At 40.3% G+C, this 14727-nt stretch overlaps 1 protein-coding gene across 7 annotated transcripts in view; it reads right to left on the bottom strand.

Annotated features, from left to right (window-relative positions):
- Sirt4 (Sirtuin 4) overlaps window positions 1-14727 on the bottom strand; it is a 34814-nt gene that overhangs the window by 4054 nt on the left and 16033 nt on the right. For 4 of the 7 annotated variants that reach the window (XR_011393639.1, XR_011393640.1, XR_011393641.1 and 1 more), the window contains exons 5-7: window positions 14330-14511; window positions 5276-7527; window positions 4641-5061 (exon numbers count right to left, since the gene is read on the bottom strand). Coding sequence is in view for 3 of the 7 variants with exons in the window: in XM_053791074.2 (XP_053647049.2) it covers window positions 7395-7527; window positions 14330-14511 (315 nt within the window). In the remaining 4 variants the exon portion in view is untranslated. Of the gene's footprint in view, window positions 1-4640; window positions 7528-14329; window positions 14512-14727 lie in introns of those variants that run through there. The other 3 variants (XM_070097675.1, XM_053791074.2, XM_070097674.1) reach the window with 3 other exon arrangements.

The raw sequence follows: 14727 nt of genomic DNA, 5'->3' as shown, positions 1-14727 counted from the left end.
TTCATGGATTATGTGGATTAAAATAAGGGTCGGATGCAAAAAGTGGATCATAAAAAGTGTGTATGCACTTGGAGAAGAGAGGAGTGTAGAGGAGAGAGATTTTTGGAGATGTTAAGTGAGTAAGAACTTTCAAACCAAGTGAGAGAGTAATTGTGGTAGGAGATCTAAATGCTAAAGTAGGAGAAACATTTAAAGAGGGTGTAGTAGGTAAGTTTGGGGTGCCAGGTGTAAATGATAATGGGGGCTCTTTGATTGAACTTTGTACAGAAAGGGGTTTGGTCACAGGTAATACATATTTTAGGAAAAAAGAGGATAAGTATACAAGATATGATGCAGGGTGTAATGACAGTAGTTTGTTGGACTACGTATTTGTAAATAAAAGACTGGTGGGTAAACTTCAAGATGTACATGTTTATAGAGGGGCCACAGATATATCAGATCACTTTTTAGTTGTAGCTACAGGGGATACAAGGAAAATGGAAGCAGCAGGTTAGAGAGAGGTGAAGGTTTATAAACTAAAGGAGGAGGCAGTTAGGGTAAGATATGAACAACTATCGGAGGACAGATGGGGTTGAAGATGTATGGGGTAGGTTTAAGAATGTAGTGTCAGAGCATTCAGCAGAAGTTTGTGGTTACAGGAGAGTAGATGTGGGAGGGAAGAAGAGTGACTGGTGGAATGATGTAGAGTAGTAAGAGAGGAAAAAGTTAGCAAATGAGAGATTTTTACAAAATAGTGATGCAAGGAGGGAGGAGTATATGGATATGTTATTGAAGCTTCAGCAAAGTAACATTTATGAAGGGATTCAGGGAAACTGGAGGTGGGAAGTACAGTATCTACACTCTGAAGGAGGGGTGAGAATGTCAGTCCTGGAGGTAGGGAGTACAATGTCTGCACTCTGCAGGAAGGGTGAGGATATTACAGTCCTGGAGGTGGGAAGTACAAAGGGGTGGGGTTACAGTCTGGAGGTTCATTTGAATTGTGAAATCCATTTACTTCTGACAAGACACTTATTTAAGGTAGTAGGTTGGTAGACAGCAACCACCCAGGGAAGTACTACCGTCCTGCCAGATGACTGTGAAACAAAAACCTGTAACTGTTTTGCATGATGGTAGGATTGCTGGTTTTCTTTTTCTGTCTCATAAACACGCTAGATAACAGGGATATCTTGCTACTCCTACTTACACTTTGGTCACACTTCACAGACACGCACATGCATATATATATATACATACATCTAGGTTTTTCTCCTTATTCTAAATAGCTCTTGTTCTTTTTATTTCTTCTATTGTCCATGGGGAAGTGGAAAAGAATCTTTCCTCCGTAAGCCATGCGTGTCGTATGAGGCGACTAAAATGCCGGGAGCAATGGGCTAGTAACCCCTTCTCCTGTATACATTTACTAAAAAAGAGAAGAAGAAAAACTTTATAAAACTGGGTTGTTTAAATGTGCGTGGATGTAGTGCGGATGACAAGAAACAGATGATTGCTGATGTTATGAATGAAAAGAAGTTGGATGTCCTGGCTCTAAGCGAAACAAAGCTGAAGGGGGTAGGAGAGTTTCAGTGGGGGGAAATAAATGGGATTAAATCTGGAGTATCTGAGAGAGTTAGAGCAAAGGAAGGGGTAGCAGTAATGTTAAATGATCAGTTATGGAAGGAGAAAAGAGAATATGAATGTGTAAATTCGAGAATTATGTGGATTAAAGTAAAGGTTGGATGCGAGAAGTGGGTCATAATAAGCGTGTATGCACCTGGAGAAGAGAGGAATGCAGAGGAGAGAGAGAGATTTTGGGAGATGTTAAGTGAATGTATAGGAGCCTTTGAACCAAGTGAGAGAGTAATTGTGGTAGGGGACCTGAATGCTAAAGTAGGAGAAACTTTTAGAGAGGGTGTGGTAGGTAAGTTTGGGGTGCCAGGTGTAAATGATAATGGGAGCCCTTTGATTGAACTTTGTATAGAAAGGGGTTTAGTTATAGGTAATACATATTTTAAGAAAAAGAGGATAAATAAGTATACACGATATGATGTAGGGCGAAATGACAGTAGTTTGTTGGATTATGTATTAGTAGATAAAAGACTGTTGAGTAGACTTCAGGATGTACATGTTTATCGAGGGGCCACAGATATATCAGATCACTTTCTAGTTGTAGCTACACTGAGAGTAAAAGGTAGATGGGATACAAGGAGAATAGAAGCATCAGGGAAGAGAGAGGTGAAGGTTTATAAACTAAAAGAGGAGGCAGTTAGGGTAAGATATAAACAGCTATTGGAGGATAGATGGGCTAATGAGAGCATAGGCAATGGGGTCGAAGAGGAATGGGGTAGGTTTAAAAATGTAGTGTTAGAGTGTTCAGCAGAAGTTTGTGGTTACAGGAAAGTGGGTGCAGGAGGGAAGAGGAGCGATTGGTGGAATGATGATGTAAAGAGAGTAGTAAGGGAGAAAAAGTTAGCATATGAGAAGTTTTTACAAAGTAGAAGTGATGCAAGGAGGGAAGAGTATATGGAGAAAAAGAGAGAGGTTAAGAGAGTGGTGAAGCAATGTAAAAAGAGAGCAAATGAGAGAGTGGGTGAGCTGTTATCAACAAATTTTGTTGAAAATAAGAAAAAGTTTTGGAGTGAGATTAACAAGTTAAGGAAGCCTAGAGAACAAATGGATTTGTCAGTTAAAAGTAGGAGAGGAGAGTTATTAAATGGAGAGTTAGAGGTATTGGGAAGATGGAGGGAATATTTTGAGGATTTGTTAAATGTTGATGAAGATAGGGAAGCTGTGATTTCGTGTATAGGGCAAGGAGGAATAACATCTTGTAGGAGTGAGGAAGAGCCAGTTGTGAGTGTGGGGGAAGTTCGTGAGGCAGTAGGTAAAATGAAAGGGGGTAAGGCAGCCGGGATTGATGGGATAAAGATAGAAATGTTAAAAGCAGGTGGGGATATAGTTTTGGAGTGGTTGGTGCAATTATTTAATAAATGTATGGAAGAGGGTAAGGTACCTAGGGATTGGCAGAGAGCATGCATAGTTCCTTTGTATAAAGGCAAAGGGGATAAAAGAGAGTGCAAAAATTATAGGGGGATAAGTCTGTTGAGTGTACCTGGTAAAGTGTATGGTAGAGTTATAATTGAAAGAATTAAGAGTAAGACGGAGAATAGGATAGCAGATGAACAAGGAGGCTTTAGGAAAGGTAGGGGGTGTGTGGACCAGGTGTTTACAGTGAAACATATAAGTGAACAGTATTTAGATAAGGCTAAAGAGGTCTTTGTGGCATTTATGGATTTGGAAAAGGCGTATGACAGGGTGGATAGGGGGGCAATGTGGCAGATGTTGCAAGTGTATGGTGTAGGAGGTAGGTTACTGAAAGCAGTGAAGAGTTTTTACGAGGATAGTGAGGCTCAAGTTAGAGTATGTGGAAAAGAGGGAAATTTTTTCCCAGTAAAAGTAGGCCTTAGACAAGGATGTGTGATGTCACCGTGGTTGTTTAATATATTTATAGATGGGGTTGTAAGAGAAGTAAATGCGAGGGTCTTGGCAAGAGGCGTGGAGTTAAAAGATAAAGAATCACACACAGGGTGGGAGTTGTCACAGCTGCTCTTTGCTGATGACACTGTGCTCTTGGGAGATTCTGAAGAGAAGCTGCAGAGATTGGTGGATGAATTTGGTAGGGTGTGCAAAAGAAGAAAATTAAAGGTGAATACAGGAAAGAGTAAGGTTATGAGGATAACAAAAAGATTAGGTGATGAAAGATTGAATATCAGATTGGAGGGAGAGAGTATGGAGGAGGTGAATGTATTCAGATATTTGGGAGTGGACGTGTCAGCGGATGGGTCTATGAAAGATGAGGTGAATCATAGAATTGATGAGGGAAAAAGAGTGAGTGGTGCACTTAGGAGTCTGTGGAGACAGAGAACTTTGTCCTTGGAGGCAAAGAGGGGAATGTATGAGAGTATAGTTTTACCAACGCTCTTATATGGGTGTGAAGCATGGGTGATGAATGTTGCAGCGAGGAGAAGGCTGGAGGCAGTGGAGATGTCATGTCTGAGGGCAATGTGTGGTGTGAATATAATGCAGAGAATTCGTAGTTTGGAAGTTAGGAGGAGGTGCGGGATTACCAAAACTGTTGTCCAGAGGGCTGAGGAAGGGTTGTTGAGGTGGTTCGGACATGTAGAGAGAATGGAGCGAAACAGAATAACTTCAAGAGTGTATCAGTCTGTAGTGGAAGGAAGGCGGGGTAGGGGTCGGCCTAGGAAGGGTTGGAGGGAGGGGGTAAAGGAGGTTTTGTGTGCGAGGGGCTTGGACTTCCAGCAGGCATGCGTGAGCGTGTTTGATAGGAGTGAATGGAGACAAATGGTTTTTAATACTTGACGTGCTGTTGGAGTGTGAGCAAAGTAACATTTATGAAGGGATTCAGGGAAACCGGCAGGCCGGACTTGAGTCCTGGAGATGGGAAGTACAGTGCCTGCACTCTGAAGGAGGGGTGTTAATGTTGCAGTTTAAAAACTGTAGTGTAAAGCACCCTTCTGGCAAGACAGTGATGGAGTGAATGATGGTGAAAGTTTTTCTTTTTCGGGCCACCCTGCCTTGGTGGGAATCGGCCAGTGTGATAATAAAAAAAAAAAAAAAAAAAAAAAAAAAAAAAAAAAAAAAAGACACTTATTGAATGAATAATATTTCCTTTATTCTGTGTCATCCTAAAGTGTTGGGAGATGGCCAGATGTTAAAAACGTGTTTTATTAGGAAGTATTTGACCTATATTTGTCAGGCAGTACTTGGGAAATGGAAGGTAACCAACTTGGATCAATTCTCTGCATCAAGAGCAACAAAATATGAAAACCATACTATTTCACTATCACAAAAGTGAAGACCAATTTATCATGTCTTGAAAGATTGCTACAGTATTTACAAAGACCAAAATCCATATAGTCACCTAACAAAACAACTGAAGATTCCCGAGGCTAGAGTCTCCTTACTTCTACAATTGCAGTACCACCATCACCTCGTCTGGACTGGGATCAATTCATATTTAGGTGTCAATACATTTTTCCAGCTCAGTTTACTACACAACACATTTGTCTGGAATGAAAACAAGCCTCTTTTCTCAAATCTTAAATAGGCTTCCAAAATACATTTTTATCATGAAAGCACTATATGATCCACACTGGTTTAGCACTTTTTTAATAAAATGCAGTACAAGACTACTACTACTAATAATGATTAATAATAATCATATAACAGGATAATAAGAATAATAAAGTACATACAATCATAGCCTTCAGGCTTTACTAACCTAGAATGGAGCAGTTCTTATTTTTTTTCTTTTAGCTCAACAGCTGTCTCCTGCAAAAGTAAGGGGATCCTAAGAAGAAAACACATTCGCCAAAATCCATTTGACCGATGTCTTTCCAGAAGTGTGCTGACAGCAATCGGTATCCTCTGACTTTAATATCCCCCAACTCCTTCAGTGTGTAAAGACTGCCCTTCCCATCTCCAGGACTCAAGTCTGACTAACCAGTTTCCCTGAATCCTTTCACAAAAGTTACCTGGCTCATTCGCCAACAGGATGTCCATTAAAAACACCACCTGTCTCTGTGCATTCCTATATAAAACTTCCACACACGCTTCCTGAGTGCTCAAGCCCCTAAAACTTTTAGCTGGTTACCTAAAAATTTACTGGAGTAACTGTGAGTGTTAAGACCACTTTTAAGAGACTTTTTAAGATGGTTTCCCTTTTGTCTGGTCTCCAGCTTTCAGGCAGGCAGAATGGATACAGGAATTGTCCAAGAAGGGTTAGAGGCCCCAACTATGCCTGTTTAGAGGAGTGTGACAGCCTGTTGGAAGCATAATTTTTTGCTGTCTACCAACCTACTACCTAGGATTAGATAATATATAACCATTATATAGTGTATAATCATTATACAGTGTATAGTATAATATATAGTGTATAGTATAGTGTATAAATAGTACCACTCAGGGAGGTACTACCATCCTGCCAGGTGAGTGTGAAATGGAAACCTGTAATTATTTTACATGATGGTAGGATTGTTGGTGTCCTTCTGTCTCTTGAACATGTGGGATAACGGGTATATCTGGCTACTTCTACTAACACTTAGGTCACACTACACATGCATGTACATGCATATACATGTATATACACCCCTCTCTGGGTTTTCTTCTGTTTTCTTAATAGTTCTTGTTCATTAGTACCTCTTACCTCCATGGGGAAGTGGAAAAGAGTTCTTCCTCTGTAAGCCATGCTTGTCATAAGAGGTGACTAAAATACTGGGAGCAAGGGGCTAGTAACCCCTTCTCTTGTATACATTATTAAATTTAAAAAGCAAAACTTTTGTTTTTCTTTTTAGGTCACCCAGCCTCAGTGGGAGATGGCTGTCATGTTGAAAAAAAAGTTATATACATAGATATATTCTTAAGACACCGGTTGTATCCCACTGAGGCAGGGTAACCTAAAAAGAAAAACGAAAGTCTCTCTCTTTAAATTTGGTAATTTATACAGAAGGGGTTACCAGCCTCTTGCTCCTGGCATTTTAGTTGCCTCTTATGGCACACATGGCCTACAGAGGAAGGCTTCTTCTCCACTTCCCCATGGACATTTGTATGTATACAATTTTTTAACACACTGGTCATCTCCCACCGACGCAGGGTGACATGCATGAAGAGAGTAAAACCTTGGTAAAAGAGACCTCTATGCTCCACTTTCAGCTGTACCACCAGATCTATAAAGTCATTCGGCACTCTTGTTACTGAAAAAGTATATATGTTCATACACACTTAATGCAACTTGAAGAACAGTGAGCCGAGTTGGGAGATACAATGAATGACTCTGGTGAAACACAGTAGTTCTATATTCACCTGAGAAACGTGTCTGAGGATTTCAAGTATGGTGAAAAAGGCTTAAAGATGTTTATGACACATTATCCATGGCAAGAATGCAGCTTTAACTTCAGTAAGTAGGTCGACATACTATGGTACTATAAGTGTTCCTATATGGACTAACAATGTTGAGGTACAGAGTCATCAATAGACTCCACTGTAACAATGACCATGCTTCACATCCATACAAAAAACATTCTCATCACAGTACCTGAATATCTTATGCAGTTTTGCATAAACTGGTAAACCTGTATCTCTTCATCTCTTCACAGATTTAGGAAAACATTTGTAATTTTCCTTCTCATTTATTCTGTAATTTACCTCAACATTTCATGGACCACTTTGATGATACATTCACCATTCTGTAGTATTTCTTCCACATCTCCTAACAGTACTATGTCAACTACAAAGAATGACTGGAAAATACACTTCTTGTCATTCATATGTGGTTTGTACATGCAAATGTATTGTTAGAAAACTCGATACAATTTTGCTTCTTAACTTTCATAGCTCAGTTATCATAGAGAGAGCCGAGGCAACACTTCCCCACAGCGAGCATCAACACGAAATGACAGATGCTTGTCAGACCGCGTTGGACCAATGTTGATGGCACTCATGCGTATTCCTGACTCTGCTGCTTGAAGGATAAACCTGTTGGGAGTTATACATGTATAAATATACATTTATACACACTCATAAGAAGGGGGAGAGGATGAGAATAAGTATGTACAGTGAAACCTCGGTTTTCGTATGCTCTGGTTTTCAACGACTTTTTTCATCGAAATTTTGTCCCACTTTTCATACATCTGCTCAGTTTTTGTAGAGTTGACAATGGTCTGCCATCCCAAATGCATCCACTTGCCCGTGCCCACACAAAACAACCCACGTGTTCTAAATCATTCTGGATTTGTTTCTTGTTGAGTGAGCATTACCCCGTGTGTTCATTTGAAACATTTCATAATAATGCATTCTTTTTTGTGCTTGTTTATTGAGTGCAACTGCTAAATAAGCCACCATGGGGCCAAGGAAAGTTCTGAGTGCCAACCCTTTGATAAAGAAGGCGAGGAACATGATAGAATTCAAGAAAGAATTCGTAGCAAAGTACGAAAGTGGTGTACGCATGTCCACCGATCTCACCAAGATGTACAAGTCTGCATCAATGTTCTATGACAATGCCTTGTCCCATTTTAGGCAACACTTAAAGAGATGCCAGAAGCAGACCTCTCTGGATAGATTTTTGTGTGACCGGGGTCCACTGACCAAGTTGGTCCTAGTGCCAGTAAAAGACAAAGAAGGAAAGTAACCCCGGATAGGGCCTTGATAACTGAAGTCCTTATAGAGGGGGATTCCCCTTCCAAACAATAACCTCTCCTCCTCCCTCTCCCCTCCTTGTCATCTTCCATATGCCAACAAGAGTCTTCGATAAAGGTACAGTGGTCCCTCAATAATCGTCCATAATCCATTCCTGGAAGTGGGACTATTATCGAAATGGACAATTTACGAATCAATTTTCCCCATAAGAAATAATGTAAATTCAATTAATCCGTTCCTGACACCCAGAAGTATTAAAACAAAAATTTTTTTACATGAAATATAGATTTTTATTTTTTTTTTATTATCACACTGGCCGATTCCCACCAAGGCAGGGTGGCCCGAAAAAGAAAAACTTTCACCATCATTCACTCCATCACTGTCTTGCCAGAAGGGTGCTTTACACTACAGTTTTTAAACTGCAACATTAACACCCCTCCTTCAGAGTGCAGGCACTGTACTTCCCATCTCCAGGACTCAAGTCCTGCCTGCCGGTTTCCCTGAATCCCTTCATAAATGTTACTTTGCTCACACTCCAACAGCACGTCAAGTATTAAAAACCATTTGTCTCCATTCACTCCTATCAAACACGCTCACGCATGCCTGCTGGAAGTCCAAGCCCCTCGCACACAAAACCTCCTTTACCCCCTCCCTCCAACCCTTCCTAGGCCGACCCCTACCCCGCCTTCCTTCCACTACAGACTGATACACTCTTGAAGTTATTCTGTTTCGCTCCATTCTCTCTACATGTCCGAACCACCTCAACAACCCTTCCTCAGCCCTCTGGACAACAGTTTTGGTAATCCCGCACCTCCTCCTAACTTCCAAACTACGAATTCTCTGCATTATATTCACACCACACATTGCCCTCAGACATGACATCTCCACTGCCTCCAGCCTTCTCCTCGCTGCAACATTCATCACCCATGCTTCACACCCATATAAGAGCGTTGGTAAAACTATACTCTCATACATTCCCCTCTTTGCCTCCAAGGACAAAGTTCTCTGTCTCCACAGACTCCTAAGTGCACCACTCACTCTTTTTCCCTCATCAATTCTATGATTCACCTCATCTTTCATAGACCCATCCGCTGACACGTCCACTCCCAAATATCTGAATACGTTCACCTCCTCCATACTCTCTCCCTCCAATCTGATATTCAATCTTTCATCACCTAATCTTTTTGTTATCCTCATAACCTTACTCTTTCCTGTATTCACCTTTAATTTTCTTCTTTTGCACACCCTACCAAATTCATCCACCAATCTCTGCAGCTTCTCTTCAGAATCTCCCAAGAGCACAGTGTCATCAGCAAAGAGCAGCTGTGACAACTCCCACCCTGTGTGTGATTCTTTATCTTTTAACTCCACGCCTCTTGCCAAGACCCTCGCATTTACTTCTCTTACAACCCCATCTATAAATATATTAAACAACCACGGTGACATCACACATCCTTGTCTAAGGCCTACTTTTACTGGGAAAAAATTTCCCTCTTTTCTACATACTCTAACTTGAGCCTCACTATCCTCGTAAAAACTCTTCACTGCTTTCAGTAACCTACCTCCTACACCATACACTTGCAACATCTGCCACATTGCCCCCCTATCCACCCTGTCATACGCCTTTTCCAAATCCATAAATGCCACAAAGACCTCTTTAGCCTTTTCTAAATACTGTTCACTTATATGTTTCACTGTAAACACCTGGTCCACACACCCCCTACCTTTCCTAAAGCCTCCTTGTTCATCTGCTATCCTATTCTCCGTCTTACTCTTAATTCTTTCAATTATAACTCTACCATACACTTTACCAGGTACACTCAACAGACTTATCCCCCTATAATTTTTGCACTCTCTTTTATCCCCTTTGCCTTTATACAAAGGAACTATGCATGCTCTCTGCCAATCCCTAGGAAATATAGATGTAGTACATAAACAATACAGTGGCACATGATGAATTAAACATTAACAGAATAACACTTACCTTTATTGGCAATTCTTCTTTGTGTATGGAAGACTGGAGAAGGAGACAGATTGGATGATTTACTCTTTGGAAGGGGAATTCCCTTCCATCAACACCTCGGGTACCAATTGCTTTTCTGGGGTTACTTCTCTTCTCTGTTTCTTAATGCCAGTAATGTAGGTCCTCTTTGGCATTTTCTTCCAAAAGAGGCCTGTTTCATCACAATTGAACACTTGTTCAGGTTTCAGTCCTTCACTGTTTATGTACTCCTTGAATTCATGCACATATTTTTCAACCACCTTGTGGTCTGAACTGGCAGCCTCACCATGCCTTACCACACTGTGTATGCCAGTACGCTTCTTAAATCTCTCAAACCAGCCTTTGCTGGACTTAAATTCACTCACATCACCACTAGTTGCAGGCAATTTCTTTACCAAATCGTCATGCAATTGCCTAGCCTTTTCACAAATAAGCAACGTCATAAGACTATCTCCTGCTAATTGTTTCTCATTTATCCACACCAATAATAACTTCTCAACATCTTCGAGTACTGGTGATCTCATTTTTGTCAGCATATTTACCCCCTTTGCAACAACAGCATCCTTGATTTCCTTTTTCTTGGCCATGATGGAAGATATGGTTGTACGGGATTTGTTATACATCCTCGCCAGTTCGCCCACACGTACGCCACTATCATACTGTTCAATGATGTTTTTCTTATATTCAATCGTATTTCTCACCTTCTTTACCAAAGGCTTGGCACTAGGAGCTTTCTTTGGAGCCATGGTAGCTTATTTAGCACTTAAATAACTTGCAAGCACTAAAATAAATGGAATATTATGAAATATTTCACTGGAGCACGTGAGGGGACCGTCGCTCACTGGTAAACAATGGCACACTGGCTGGGAAGGAAAGGCCGAGGCGGCTCAGAGCGTGAGTACGCGTCCGGGACGAAAGACTATTAGCGAGTTACCGGACCATTTGCGAGCCAATATTTTGACGAAAAAACAGGACTATTTCCGAAATGGACGACTTTCAGGCCGGACGATTATTGAGGGACCACTGTAAAAGTGATGTGATATGTTCATTTATCCATTTTATTAGTCCTTTATATTTATTTCTCATTGTTTTCTGTACATAAAACTATAGTTATTCTCTATAAAATGCATTTTTTGCTAATATATTTTGGGTGTCTGAAACGGATTAATTGGATTTACATTATTTCTTATGGGAAATACTGCTTCAGTTTTCATACAATTCGGTTTTCGTCAGACTTTCTGCAACAAATTAATCATGAAAACCAAGGTTCCACTGTATAACATAGACATCAGGAGCAAGGGGCTAGTAACCCCTTCTCCTGTATACATTACTAAACTTAAAAAGAGAAACTTCCATTTTTCTTTTTGGGCCACCCTGCTTCGGTGGGATAAGGCCGGTTTGTTGAAAGAAGAAAGAACATAGACATACACAAGACATAAGAACAAATGGTTTAATTTACTTTCAGCAAGAAAAAATGCTTAAGTGATTCATCAGTGAAGGAAGTAAGTGAGGGTTTAACAGATCATCTAGTATTAACACAGAACTAAAAAATCATAACAAAAAAAAAAGAGAATATAGTTCAACTTTTCCATCAAATAATGTGAGAAAATATTTAACTATAGTTTAAATTTTATGACAAAATAGTGCAAGAAAAGAGTAAAAATTCTCAACCAAATATTGCAGGAAAATGGTTGAGACATATCTAAAAGAAGCAAAAGCGGGCACAAAGATAAGAGTAAATATAAGGAACGGATACTAGAAGATAATTAAAGCATATTAAGATTAAACCATTAAAAATCTGTATACTGTATTGAGAAAATTACAGCTTGAAAATGTGGGTTACATAGACATAAACAGTGAGAACTGAGGAAGAAACAAGCAGCATGAGGCAAGCAGGTTATACTTTATTTTTTTTTTTTAACACACCGGCCGTATCCCACCAAGGCAGGGTGGCCCAAAAGGAAAAACAAAAGTTTCTCCTTTTACATTTAGTAATATATACAGGAGAAGGGGTTACTAGCCCCTTGCTCCCGGCATTTTAGTCGCCTCTTACGACACGCATGGCTTACGGAGGAAGAATTCTGTTCTACTTCCCCATGGAGATAAGAGGAAATAAACAAGAACAAAAACTAGAAAGAAAATAGAAGAAAACCCAGAGGGGTGTGTGTATATATGCTTTTGAACATTAAAATGGTATAAAATACCGACAGATTGTTAGGTAAGACACATATGCAACAGTTAGGTATCTTTATTTCGAAACGTTTCGCCTACACAGTAGGCTTCTTCAGTCGAGTACAGAAAAGTTGATAGAAGCAGAAGATACTTGAAGACGATGTAATCAGTCCATCACCCTTAAAGTTTTGAGGTGGTCAGTCCCTCAGTCTGGAGAAGAGCATTGTTCCGTTGTCTGAAACAATATGAAGTTGAAGTGACAGGATGGAGCTTTATATAGTGCCAGGAGGTGAGACGTAGGTTGCTTTGGGAGGGCAGGTCCCTCTCAAACTCAGCCGTGCTCACTAGTAGAGGTTGTCGAAGTTGATGGTCTGTACCAAGATACCCTTGTGTTGCAGTGTCTGACAGAATGAACATTAAAATGGTATAAAATACTGACAGATTGTTAGGTAAGACACATAAAGATACCTAACTGTTGCATATGTGTCTTACCTAACAATCTGTCGGTATTTTATACCATTTTAATGTTCATTCTGTCAGACACTGCAACACAAGGGTATCTTGGTACAGACCATCAACTTCGACAACCTCTAGTAGTGAGCACGGCTGAGTTTGAGAGGGACCTGCCCTCCCAAAGCAACCTACGTCTCACCTCCTGGCACTATATAAAGCTCCATCCTGTCACTTCAACTTCATATTGTTTCAGACAACGGAACAATGCTCTTCTCCAGACTGAGGGACTGACCACCTCAAAACTTTAAGGGTGATGGACTGATTACATCGTCTTCAAGTATCTTCTGCTTCTATCAACTTTTCTGTACTTGACTGAAGAAGCCTACTGTGTAGGCGAAACGTTTCGAAATAAAGATACCTAACTGTTGCATATGTGTCTTACCTAACATATATGCTTTTACATGTATGTGTAGTGTGACCTAAGTGTAAGTAGAAGTAGCAAGACTTACCTGTAATCTTGCATGTTTATGAGACAGACAAAAGACACCAGCAATCCTACCATCATGTAAAACAATTACAAGTTTTCATTGTATACTCACTTGGCAGGACGGTAGTACCTCCCTGGGCGGTTGCTGTTTACCAACCTACTACCTAGGATATGTACATATATTGTATATAAAAAATTTTTTTCAACACAAAGGTCATCTCCCACTGAGGCCAGGTGACCCGAAAAAGAAGAAATGTAGTTTTTTTTTTTTAACACGTTGGCCGTCTCCCACCCAGGCAGGGTGACCCAAAAAAGAAACACTTTCATCACCATTCAACACTTTCACCATCATTCACACATAATCACTGTCTTTGCAGAGGCACCCAGATACAACAGTACAGATGTCACTCCAAACAGCCAATATCCCAAACCCCTCTTTAAAGTACAGGCATTGTACTTCCCACCTCCAGGACTGAAGTCCGGCTAACTGGTTTCCCTGAATTCCTTCACTAAATATTACCCTGCTCACGCTCAACAGCTTGTCAAGTCCCAAAACCAATTCATCTCCATTCACTTCTATCTAACATGCTCACACATGCCTGCTGTATATCCAAGCCACTTGCATGTCAGTTTGTGTGCAGCCAGCAGTAACAGCCTGGTTGATCAGACCCTGATCCACCATGAGGCCTGGTTTCAGACCAAGCTGTGGAGGCATTGACCCCTGAAACCCTCTCCAGGTAAACTCCAGGTAAACCCCCTTCTTCCAGTTAACTCTCAGCTAACTCTCCTTTTGATTAGCAGTGTTATAATTCAATAAATTGTTACTACTAGTATAAAATGAATATTTCTTGACATTTAAAACCTACAAATTCATAAAAATAAAACCTCTAGCAGGCTATCACCCCATATCCCCTCAGTACAGGCAAGGATGGTCCCCATCCTGGACAATTCCTGAATCTGCTCCTGAGTGGGAGATGGCTGATGTGGTAAGAAAAAATATATATGCTGTATTACCCTAAATCACAAACCTGTAGCCAGAGTAAACAAACAATGAAGATCCCAGTATTAACAGACCATCACAGCTAGCCAATTCTTGCCGAACTTTGTTGACACGACTAATCGGGACATTATCTCCGAAGAAGACAATATCGGGCTTCAGAATTCCTCCACACTGCTCACATGATGGCACTTTAAAGTTATTTACTTCTTCCTGTAAAGTTCCAGTCTATATTACAACTTATTACTTAATTAATGCATGAATCATTATAAGTGGGATGACAGTGTTATAAAGTATGATGTCTATTGTCAGTTCTTGGCACCACGTGCTAGTGGCTTCCTTTTGTGCTAAATAATATTTTATTACACGTAAACTACATTTTGTAGAAAGAAATAAAGTTTGTTTGCTTGTCTGCTAGTGAGTAATTGA

This window comes from Cherax quadricarinatus, chromosome 59 (assembly GCF_038502225.1).
Source record: "Cherax quadricarinatus isolate ZL_2023a chromosome 59, ASM3850222v1, whole genome shotgun sequence".
In the NCBI taxonomy this organism is placed as follows: Eukaryota; Metazoa; Arthropoda; class Malacostraca; order Decapoda; family Parastacidae; genus Cherax; species Cherax quadricarinatus.
This window is presented reverse-complemented; position numbering and strand designations above follow the sequence as displayed.